Source organism: Brassica oleracea, chromosome C1 (genome assembly GCF_000695525.1).
Source record: "Brassica oleracea var. oleracea cultivar TO1000 chromosome C1, BOL, whole genome shotgun sequence".
NCBI classification, from domain to species: Eukaryota; Viridiplantae; Streptophyta; class Magnoliopsida; order Brassicales; family Brassicaceae; genus Brassica; species Brassica oleracea.
This window is the reverse complement of record NC_027748.1, coordinates 4,726,445-4,738,485: the sequence shown is the minus strand read 5'-3', so window position 1 is coordinate 4,738,485 and position 12,041 is coordinate 4,726,445. Positions and strand designations below refer to the sequence as shown.

The following is a 12,041-nucleotide window of genomic DNA, read 5'->3' as shown; positions in this document are numbered from 1 at the left end:
CCAATGTGTAGTTGATGTATGTAATCAAACTTCGGGTCAAATTTGAGGACTCCACGAAATGTAGCAATACTACAAACTACAAAGCATGGGAAACGTGTATTCTCCGAACTAATGACAACATATTTTGTAGTGTAATCTTGCCAACAAGAAGCATGCATATAGTTAAACTATTATAATCTCATTTGCATGTACTCGGATTTAGATAGTAGCAAGTATAAAATTATCACTGTTTTAAACATAAAACCTAACCGTCATCTGTAAACTTTAAACAGATAAAAAGCAAACAATCATCGTAAGTTTAATAACTATATGAATACAACATAAGTTTAAATTACAATGTTTAAAAATCAAATATACAAAAGTTAGGTCACAAACAAGACTCTCGTCTGAATTCTGATCGCATATCAAATGATACAAAAGTTTGGTCATTTTAACATTGAAACAACCGATGTCTTATTAAGGCCATGTTTATTGCAGAATTCTTAGAATGAGGTGCTTAGTAATATAAGAACCGTTTCTTAACTTTAACTAAGAAAAACTAAGAACCGTATTTTAAATTCTTATATTACGCTAAGAACTCCACCATAAGAACTCTCCGATAAACATGCTCTAAGACTTTTTACTTTTGATAGAAAAACAAATTATCAAGTCTTTGGCTCATTACAAGTAATACACGTTCAGTCACGATTTGAGTTAAGAAGCAGATAAGCACCCGTATATAACAAAAGTACAAAACTATACCAAACACATACATGTAGATAAAAATGGTCCTTGTTTCCGAAAACGAATATTCGTGGTCTTTCGATCTCTTGGCTCGTTTCTTCTTACTTTTTATTATAAAAAACAGAAATCACATTATAGTGAAAACAACACAAGAGAAGACCATTGATAGATATTTGTTCCTCATACGTATTAATGTAATTTCCATTACTATATGCTTCAACATATTTGTTTATTTTTAGCAAAAAAAAGAGAAAACATATTTTTTTATTTTACGTCGAAGTGAGTCTCGATTTATAAAGGGGAATTAGGTGGTATGGCTTAAAAAAAACAATATTTAGATCAATAGCCTAATAACCTAGAATACGTCGATATATAGTGTATTTTATATAATATTACACTTCTAATCTTTAAAAAATTATTCAAAAGAGTAAAAGTTAAATGTGGTCATCATAAAGTCACACATTTCTTCTTCTTTTTCCTAACGTCATACATGGTTTTCATTCCACATTATTGTTATACTATACAGTTGATTTTACATTTACTTTGTTATATGGGTACTATCTTTGTCTTTAGCTTTTGTTTCTCAGATTACAAATGGAAGATTAGGTTATATGGGTACTATCTTTATCTTTAGCTTTAGATTGTTTGAAACTAGATTTGAGTCATCTGGTAAATATATTCTCATTTATATGTAATGATGCAATGTGTATATAAGTGGAATAGATCGTGTCAACGTAAAATGGAAAGACCATTCATGTGAAATGAAATATTTGATCTTTACTATTTGTTGTATTCTATTATAATTGCAGGAAATAGACATTTCATGATATCATAGACATTTCATGATACTATTTAGGGTTAGCATTAACTTTTTCCATGATATCATAGATATTTCATTATTTTATCAATATGTACTATACTATTTATTTAGTTTCATTCTATTTAGGTTGAAGGTTTATATTTGGGTTTATGGTTTATATTTGAGTTTAGGGTTTAGTGATTATGGTTTAAGGGTTAAGTATATAGGGATTTATGGTAGGATTGTTATATGGTTAATTATTGAGGGGTTTAGGGTTTAGTGATTAGAGTTTAGGATGTAGTACTTCCTCTCAAGTCTATTTTTCTTTCCATTATATAGTATAAATGATAGTACAAAATATTATATATTATTTTCATATTTTAATTTAATCTAAAATATTTTACATTTAGATTTAGGTTTAGAAATTCAAGTTTAGGGTTTAGTATTTCAGTCTTAGAAGTGTTTTGGGTTTAGGGTTGGAAGTGGGTTGGGGTTGAATTACAAGAGTAGTATTCATTCCATGTTAGATAGTATAGAATAATAGTTCAAAATTTATATATTTATTATTTTTTGTTGTTTTCTTTGAAATATTATAACTTTAAATTAAATTTAACATTTGGGTTTGGGTTTAGAGACTCGAGTTTATGGTTTAGTATTTAGGTGCGCAGGTTAGGTTTAGAGTTTATGATTCTGTTTCGTATGAATATATTATGTTTGTTCTATCTGACGTAGTACTTTTATAAATGGAATAGAACATTTACTTATAATAGTTATCCCGTATGTGGACTATATTAAATCTCAATTTATCTTGGACATGTGCTTTCGTCGACATTAATCTTTGGTCTCACGGTCACCGGTAACTTAGAAAAGATAAGGACATAACCGGATAAAAGGTGTATGAAATGTTATCAATTTAATAACATCAAAATCAAAACTATTTATTTAATTTTAACTCCAAACTTGGCTAGATAGCAAATTCACCCATTTATAAACTAGTTTTGGGAAGTCCAATTTTTTTTATAAAAAAAATTGACTTTAAACAAACAGTTATAAAAATGAATGAAATAAGTTAATTATAAATGTTGCTTAATATTTGTGGGAATTAAAAAGCTAATCAACAATTATGATATAGATGAATCTCTTTCAAAGATAAAAATAATAATTAAGACCCAAAAAACTCATATTTAACACACAATTTTTTTTTGACTTTAAACAAACAATTATAAAAATGAATGAAACAAGTTAATTATAAATGTTGCTTAATATTTGTGGGAATTAAAAACTAATCAACAATTATGATATAGATGAATCTTTTTCAAAGATAAAAATAATAATTAAGACCCAAGAAAACTCATATTTAACACACCTAAGCAAAAAAATACTAAACACCTGTCAAAGATTTTTAATTTATTGATATGGACAGAATCTTGTCTATTTTATTATTAACAAGGATTAGTCTTAATTAAACCACCTAGGAACTTCTTTATTCATCATACTTTTCTTTCTCTCTCTTAACTCATGAAACTATTTCTTTTCTAATCAATCATCAAAAAGCTCAAAAATATTTTAACCAAGGCTGGGAGAGAGAGTATGACAAACAGCCTTAAAGTTAAAGGTAATAGGACTTTTTTCTTGGTCTTTTTTGTGTATTTATTTTATTTTGGTACTTAATTCTCATGTAATGAACTTATAATTAAATTTAGCAACGGCAAAATGATCAATAAAAGAGTATTATATTTATGAAAAGAGGAGAAAGTATTTATGAAAAGATTAACTTGGTGGAAATAATCTGATATTGATAAAAAAAAATCACATAGTATAAACTAAAAATATAAATAAAAAAAACAGATGTGACCGAATTTAGATGTGAATTTAATTACATATCTTTAGAGTTAATGGTTTCGTAGTTCTAAAATTTTTATTTATAAAATATAACCAATTTTTGTGGCAATGTTGTCCTAAACCCTGAAGCGTATGTGAAGTCAAAACATTAATGGATTGCCTTGAAATAACTAGATTTTTATGTTTGCGACAGATCATTACTGTGTACAATATGGTCGGAGAAAGGACATAAAATCTACCAAACAAAAACCATACAAAATTTCGATTTTTTTTTCTCGTTTTCTGGAGGAAAAAAACAAGGAACATTTTTTCATCGGAGGTCTAGTTTTGCTGTTGACCTGTCTGTTTTTTTTTCTATGTTTATGTTTTTATAAATCAAAAGATTTTTTTTTACAGTAGATGGATTGTATTGTGTCTTTGTGGGTTAGTGATAAAGCACGCCTGGCTTCTCATCATTCCCTCCAACCTGCAACCTCTCTCTTAAAAATTGTTCTTTTCTCTCTCTAAGACTTCAATTGTTTATCAGCTTCTCTCTCTTAATAAAGCTTTCAATTCAATTCCCCATTTCTTCTTCTTCTCTCTCTCTCTCTGTCACTTTTTCCTCTGCTTCTGTTCACATCTCTCTCACAGGGAAAGGAACTGAAATTTTGTATCTTTTCGCAATATTCTCATCAGATTGGATCTGGGCTTGGAGCTGAACAACGGATTTGTAAAGGTAAAAATACAGAAACGTATATTCTCTCTGAAAGTTTCCAGCTTTCTGAGTTTTTGTTGTTGTTGTTGAAGAGTTCAATTGATCTGATTGGGAGTATATAAAGTTTCTCTGTATTTATTGATTGGTGTGAAGGCAAAAGTGTTTAGTTTAATTAGTGAAATAGGCTTGTAGAGTTGTATAAATCTCCGAGCTTTACCTTGAGTTTGGTGATGATGTTTGAATGGATATGTTCTTTGTGTTTTCGTCTGAGTTTTTTAATTGTTTGTTCGTCTGGGGAATTGAGATTTTACATAAACCCTTCTTCTGATGTAACACAAGTCTGCTCCTTTTTGGGTTTATCTGAGTTGGTTATATTGATAGTGAATGATAAAGCCTTTAGTTTTGACTGGGTTTGACTTGAGCTGATGTTGACCTGTTTGGATGATGAATTGTATAGTCATCTTTCAAGTCATGAGTTAAGCTCAGCTGAATCCAATCCATATTAGTTTCTTCGGCTTTAGGTGGAACTCAACAACCTTTTTTATATTGCTAATGGTTTTATCTGCGATAAAATGTGTTCTTGGATTTGATTTTTGATAGAATTGGTTTTGCATTTTGCTGATTCTTGAATTTATTCTACTTCTTGTGTTGGCTCGTAGGTTATTAGTGTTATCTGTCGTTGCAGCTATTATAAGTTGGAGAGTGCGGTAAAGACTGCTTAAAGAATGTCTGTTTCCATGAGAGATTTGGATCCAGCTTTCCAAGGAGCTGGACAGAAAGCGTATCCTTCACCCTTCAAATCTCTTACTCAATTCTTATTATATCCTTGTTTTGCGTTCTCTTTTTAATCTCTACATGTTATTCTTCTCCTTGACGGTTAACTCAGCGGTATTGAGGTATGGCGTATACAGAATTTTACCCCTGCACCCATCCCAAAGTCTTCCATTGGGAAGTTTTTCACCGGAGACTCTTACATAGTACTGAAGGTAACTAACTAAGGCCTAGTAAACTACGTTTTGTTTCTTTCCCTATTCTGGTCTTGACGCAAGAAGTATTCTACTCCTTGTGATCAATCTTTTTTGGGACAGACAACGGCGTTAAAAACAGGTGCGTTGCGCCACGATATTCATTACTGGCTTGGTAAAGATACCTCTCAAGTAAGCACCTATTCAACATATACTTTTAACCATTCTTCGTTTAGTAGAACGAGAGAGAACTAAGAGATGATGATATTAGGATGAAGCTGGGACTGCTGCAGTTAAGACGGTTGAATTAGATGCCGCTCTTGGAGGTCGTGCAGTTCAATATCGAGAAGTTCAAGGCCACGAAACCGAGAAGTTCTTGTCTTATTTTAAGCCGTGTATCATACCTCAAGAAGGTGGAGTAGCTTCAGGGTTCAAACATGTGGAAGCTGAAGAACATGTTACCCGCTTGTTCGTCTGCAGAGGAAAACATGTTGTCCATGTCAAGGAGGCAAGATCACATTTCATTTTCTTTTGGTTCCTTTTATCTCCACTTTGTGGCTGCACACTAAACGGTTTAAACTCATTACAGGTTCCGTTTGCTCGGAGTTCTTTAAACCATGACGATATATACATTCTTGACACAAAGTCAAAGATTTTCCAGTTCAATGGATCTAATTCAAGTATCCAAGAGAGAGCAAAAGCATTAGAAGTGGTTCAGTACATCAAAGATACTTACCATGATGGCACATGCGAAGTTGCCACAGTTGGTTAGTTGATTAGTATCTTCATCATATCTTTGCTTTGGTTTCTAATTTGCATATGCTTCATTTGCAGAGGATGGGAGACTTATGGCTGATGCTGATAGTGGAGAGTTTTGGGGGTTCTTTGGTGGGTTCGCTCCTTTACCTAGAAAAACAGCTAATGCTGAAGACAAAACTGTCACTTTCGATATCAAAAAACTATTTTGGTAAATATCTTCTTCTTGTAATTCATTTATTTTGAGCCCATAAATGCTTCAGCTGAACACAGCTTTATAATCTTGAAATTGAAGTGTGGAGAAGGGAAAGGCAAATCCTGTTGAAGCAGATACTTTGGAGAGGGAGATGCTTGATACAAACAAGTGCTACATTCTTGACTGTGGACTCGAAGTGTTTGTTTGGATGGGACGAACCACATCTCTTGATGATAGAAAAGTTGCCAGTGGAGCAGCAGAAGTAAGTCTTTTAAGTCTCTAAACGTTTTTTGTTGTAATGTTTGCTGATGTTAGAAGAATCATACAGGAAATGATCCGTTCATCTGAACGACCTAAATCGCAAATGATCCGCATAATAGAAGGGTTTGAAACAGTGCCATTCCGATCAAAGTTTGATACATGGACTCAAGAAACTAATACAACTGTGTCAGAGGATGGTAGAGGCAGAGTTGCTGGTTCGTAAATGCTTACACTCTTAATTTAGATAATGATGTAAATACTTACATGTAGCTGAAATGTTATCGTTGTGATCATTTGCAGCTCTCTTGCTACGACAAGGAGTAAACGTGAGAGGACTAATGAAAGCTGCTCCTCCTAAAGAGGAGCTCGAAGCTTTCATTGATTGCACGGGGAATCTGCAGGTTTGGCGTGTGAATGGTCAGGAAAAGATTCTTCTTCAAGCTGCTGATCATTCGAAGTTCTACAGTGGAGATTGCTATGTTTTCCAGTATTCTTATCCTGGAGAAGAGAAAGAAGAAGTGCTTATAGGGACTTGGTTCGGAAAGCAAAGTGTGGAGGTGAGCTCTCCAGATGACAAAAGCATATTCTTATGTCTGTCACATATAGTCTGTTGCTGTATATGTTGAAGCCAAAATCTTACAAGGTGCAAGTAGGTTTAAAATAGTGAGTTTGTGATCATATGTGTAGGAAGAAAGAGCTTCTGCAGTCTCTATGGCGAGCAAAATGGTTGAGTCAATGAAGTTTGTGCCAGCCCAAGTAATCTTCTTCTTCTGCAGTCATTCCAAAAGCCTATGCTGTTGGATTTTGTCTCTTCTTTTTCTCTTTGTTCTGAGCATTTTTTACTCTCTTGTCATTAGGCTCGCATCTATGAGGGAAAGGAACCTGTTCAGTTCTTCGTCATTATGCAAAGCTTTATAGTTTTCAAGGTTTGGCCAAAATAGTTTCATTCTGCTCCTTTTTTATCTAACATGTTATATAAGCATATACAATATCTGCTGATTTTTTTTTTTGCGATGATTGCATCTTTACAGGGTGGTATCAGCAGTGGATACAAGAAATACATAGCAGAGAAAGAAGTTGATGATGATACATACAATGAGAATGGTCTTGCTCTTTTCCGCATTCAAGGGTCTGGTCCGGATAATATGCAAGCAATACAAGTTGACCCGGTACATGCCATTTTCTTAGTCTTCGTCCTTTAAAACTTTTAGAAATCATTTAGAAGTGAGAACCAATTTCAAGTTACAAAGACATTTGGCTAAGACACAAATCTTCAAGGCTTCTAATATCTTATCGATTTACTTCAACAGGTTGCTTCGTCACTGAACTCCTCATATTGTTACATACTACATAATGATTCTTCTGTCTTTACTTGGATGGGGAATCTAGCTACCTCAACTGACCAGGAACTCGTCGAGAGGCAGCTCGATCTTATTAAGGTACGATAAGTTTCTCTTGAATTGCTAAGTCAACTATGTTCCTATTATAATTATGTTTTGAGTGTAGCTGAAGTAGCATCTGTTATGTTATTTTTGTCCAGCCAAACTTACAGACGAGAGCACAAAAGGAAGGTTCAGAATCCGAACAGTTCTGGGAGTTATTAGGAGGCAAAACCGAATATTCCAGCCAAAAGCTCACAAAAGAACCTGAGAGTGACCCTCACTTGTTCTCCTGCACATTCACTAAAGGTACATAAGATCTTTTTCTTTTTTCTTTCTTTTTGAACAAAAGTTTTAAGGTTAGTAAGTTTGTTATATGCACACAATGACACTGTTTATTTTCTTTTCATTTCTGAAATGCAAATTAATGCAGACGTTCTGAAGGTGCGTCCACTTTCAAAATCTTCTTTAATCTCAAGATCATAATTAGAAGAAGCTTTGGCATGTGGCTCAATCCCAAGTTTTTTTCCTTGTAATGTTTTGGCAGGTGACAGAGATATATAACTTCACACAGGATGACTTGATGACCGAAGATATATTTATAGTAGACTGTCACTCAGAGATCTTTGTATGGGTTGGCCAAGAAGTAGTCCCCAAGAACAAGTTGCTAGCGTTAACTATTGGAGAGGTTAGATTTTATTAGACACATTGCAAACAACACTCTTGAGAGAATTAGTCTCAAAAGATTCCTGAAATGTTTAGGCAAGTTCCTCATCTATCTATACCTTTTGTTTCCTTAGAAATTCATCGAGAAAGATTCTCTTCTGGAAAAGTTATCCCCTGAAGCCCCTATATATGTGATCATGGAAGGTGGTGAGCCAAGTTTCTTCACCCGGTTTTTCTCTTCTTGGGATTCCTCAAAATCTTCTGTAAGTACCAAACACCTTCAACTAATACCTAGAAGGAAACCTTGACAAAGGCTTAAACATTCTCTTTGTTTGCTTACAGATGCATGGAAACTCATTCCAAAGAAAACTCAAAATTGTCAAAAATGGTGGAACTCCAGTTGCAGATGTAAACATTCTTCTCCATGCTTGATAGAGTGTGTGCTTTCTAAATTTTGTTTGTTTGTTTATCTCTTTTGTTGTTGCTTTTATGAGTAGAAACCGAAACGAAGAACACCAGCTTCATATGGTGGCCGTGCCAGTGTTCCTGAAAAGTCACAGCAGCGGTCAAGAACCATGTCGTTAAGTCCAGACAGGGTTCGCGTGAGGGGTAGATCTCCAGCGTTCAATGCACTCGCAGCAACATTTGAGAACCAGAATGCAAGAAACCTCTCAACTCCTCCCCCAGTAGTTAGAAAACTCTACCCGAGATCTGTTACTCCTGATTCCGCAAGGCTTGCTCCCAAGTCTTCAGCCATTGCTTCTCGTAGTGCCCTTTTCGAAAAATTCAAAACACCTCCTCAAGAACCTTTAATCCCAAAATCCATCAAAGGTAATACCTGAAAGTGTCAATTTATATCATCTTTGTTCTCATTTTTAAAACTTTTGAGTATTGACCTTTTGAACTTTATTGGGCATGAAGCGAGCCCGAAGACACCTGAGTCTCCAGCGCCAGAATCCAGCTCAGAAGGACAGGAAGAGAAGAAGGATAATGACAAGGAGGAGGAGAAATCGATGAGCAGCAAGATAGTATCTCTGACTATCCAAGAAGATGCTAAAGAAGGAGTGGAAGACGAAGAAGATTTGCCAGCTTACCCATACGAACGTCTCAAGACAACTTCACCTGATCCTGTCACAGACATTGATGTAACAAGGAGAGAGGTATGTTCAAACAAACAAACAAAATTTGTATTTGTAAGTGAGAATGGAAAGAAGATGTTTACGGTTCTTGGTCTTTGTTATAGGCTTACCTTTCATCGTCTTTGTTATAGGCTTACCTTTCATCTGAGGAGTTCAAAGAGAAGTTTGGTATGACGAAAGAAGCTTTCTACAAGCTGCCTAAATGGAAACAGAACAAATTCAAGATGGCTGTTCAGCTCTTCTGAGAATGTTCCTCCTTCTCCATGAGACACTGTCAGTGCATTTTAAGCTGCCGCTTCTGCTCCCCATGAGAACCATAAATAACATCTTTTCATGGCTTGTTTTAAAAAAACAACCCAGAGTCTCAGTTTTTTTTTTCTTTGATTTATCTCCTCTAGATCTTCTCTTTTCATCATCTGTTTTGCTTGTGTCTATTGCTATTTCCATTTTTTCTTAGTTTGATGGGCTGAGGTTAGATTTTGAACTGTTTCCTCTTCAGGTCACAGGTTGTGGCCTTGAGTCTTTGATTTATTTATTCTTGTGGTTGTTTTGCTGTCAAATTGAGTAAATTTGGTTGCAAAAGATATTATTTTATTTAGTGAGATTTTATTAAAATTAGTCTGCAAGTGTTAAATAATGTGATTGGTTCTCATTATAATATAAAAGTGAATAATAACTAGGTCACATCGTATCGTATGCATAGTCTAGGAGTTAAGAATGTCCCATGATGTGACAATTCATTACCAAACAAGCAAAAGTCTCTGTATCCGAAGGAAGTTAGTGACTCATCACATCATGACGTGAATTGATTGGATGATCTTCTGATAGACTGAAACTCTTTGAGAGTGTGTAAGTAATGGATGACGAGAGAAGGTACTGTGTCGAGAGAACAAATCGTTAGTGGATTATGTGTTGCAGAAGAATAGTGTGATTTCAACATTGAAAAAAATGCATCTCCAATTTAATTCCAAATTGGTGTGAAATTATAGTGCAACTTTTAATGTTGGATTGGAGAAGTTTAGTGTAAAAATTACACTAAAATAGTGTTTTAGAGTTGAATTAGAAATGACAAAAACCCCAATTCTGTAGAGATACAGTTGTAAAATAAGAAGTGATTAGTTATTTCAAGATTGCTACTAACTTGACCTACAAGCAATTTCTTTGGGAGAGAAACTTCTGTATTTCAATAGTCATGGATCACAAAGAGGTAATGTATTAGACACGAGTTCATCACTCGACTTTTGTTATCTATATATATAAGCTTTACTTTTGAATATCGAATATGAATGACTATCTAGTGACCACTGACCAATTTCAATCAAGAGAATAAATTCATCATATGAACTAAGAACTAAAGAGTAAATTACACTTAATTAACCAGACTTAATAACCAAGTTGGCAAAATCTAACCTAATCTTACAATGAAAAGGTTTCACACGTGGAATATAAGAAAATAATAAATGTTTGGTACAAGAAAAAAAAGAGTAAATCTTAAGATCAACCTTAACGCAGGTTCTCAACTTAATATCTCATTGTTTAAATTAAAAAAATTATTAAAAAAATGAAAAAAACAGGTGAAAAATTCAAATATTAGAGTATCTCCAATGGGAGATTTTACCCACTAAATTTCTAAACATGCATATATATATATATATTATATATGTGTGTGTAATTGTGCGGCTTATGATTTTACGGGAAACCCAACAGAAAATTTCTTAAAGAAAATGTTTTAGGAAATTCTCGGTTGGGGTTCCCGTAAAATCACGGGCCTCACAATTATACACACATATACAACACATACATACATATATATACATATATATACATATTTAGAGGTGCTCTTAGAGTTTTTAAGAAACTTATTAGAACTTAAATTCCCACGTGTCAATCATATATAAATTCACTTTAATTAAGAAAAAGGTAAAATAAATATTTTATTAAAATATTAACATTTTTTTTTTAGAAACTCAACAAATTTTTAATTGTTGTAGATACTCTAAAAACATCAGCATTAATGGTGTCTGATGCAGTTTTTCAGCAATATAATAACGTAAATAATTGTAAAAAGAAGAGCAAATAAGAGAAATATGTTATAAAAGTAATGGAAAAATCTATCTTTATTCATAAAATAAAGATTCCTTATATATAAGATTACACCGTTATAGATAAATGGAAAAATTACAAATCATAATCTCTTGGTTATGAGACATCCACAATCTGATTCATGACACTCCCCCTTGGATACCATAACCATTTAGAGCTTGTAATGTGCTTTAATGTTGACTCATTAAAACTTTACCAGTAAAACCCAATTGGGACAAAACCATGGTGAAGGAAAAATAGTACAACACACATTACTCCCCCTGATTTGGACATTACTGAAGGTCCCTTGGACCTCTCCAATTTTCTGCAATTCGTGGGTGAAGAAGATCTTGGGCAGAATATGCTTCGTCCTCGAACATGATAGTTGGTTCTTCTTTACCATCGGCCATGCCACAATCTGATCGAACATATTGAATCATCGGCCTCAAATACACACACATGAAATCTTGGATGATGTTGTTGTGATATGTGTGTACCATCATGTGTAAAACATAATCTGTCTGAAAACAAATCAACAA

General features: G+C 33.7%; 1 protein-coding gene across 2 annotated transcripts; it reads left to right on the top strand.

The window, feature by feature from the left end:
- Window positions 1–3,787: 3,787 nt before the first annotated feature.
- LOC106308699 (villin-4) lies at window positions 3,788–10,038 on the top strand. Of its 2 annotated transcripts, none has more exons than XM_013745836.1 (22): window positions 3,788–4,079; window positions 4,744–4,839; window positions 4,945–5,044; window positions 5,147–5,215; window positions 5,295–5,531; window positions 5,613–5,790; window positions 5,858–5,990; window positions 6,075–6,237; window positions 6,304–6,451; window positions 6,537–6,793; window positions 6,924–6,992; window positions 7,094–7,162; window positions 7,268–7,405; window positions 7,547–7,675; window positions 7,777–7,924; window positions 8,049–8,059; window positions 8,163–8,303; window positions 8,416–8,544; window positions 8,624–8,689; window positions 8,779–9,112; window positions 9,203–9,441; window positions 9,552–10,038. In XM_013745836.1, the coding sequence occupies exons 2-22, from the start codon at window positions 4,784–4,786 to the stop codon at window positions 9,663–9,665; spliced, it is 2,928 nt and encodes a 975-aa protein (XP_013601290.1). In that variant the 5' UTR covers window positions 3,788–4,079; window positions 4,744–4,783; the 3' UTR covers window positions 9,666–10,038. The 2 variants fall into 2 exon arrangements, with proteins under 2 accessions (XP_013601290.1, XP_013601285.1); XM_013745831.1 differs by having other exon boundaries at window positions 4,718–4,839.
- The last annotated feature ends 2,003 nt before the right edge of the window (window positions 10,039–12,041 follow it).

Bases quoted from the DNA above. Each gene is read 5' to 3' on its own strand.
- LOC106308699 (XM_013745836.1), top strand. From the start codon at position 4,784: ATGTCTGTTTCCATGAGAGATTTGGATCCAGCTTTCCAAGGAGCTGGA. The intron at 7,676-7,776 runs GTACGATAAGTT...ATTTTTGTCCAG, and splicing joins GGCAGCTCGATCTTATTAAG to CCAAACTTACAGACGAGAGC. The intron at 8,304-8,415 runs GTTAGATTTTAT...TTGTTTCCTTAG, and splicing joins TAGCGTTAACTATTGGAGAG to AAATTCATCGAGAAAGATTC.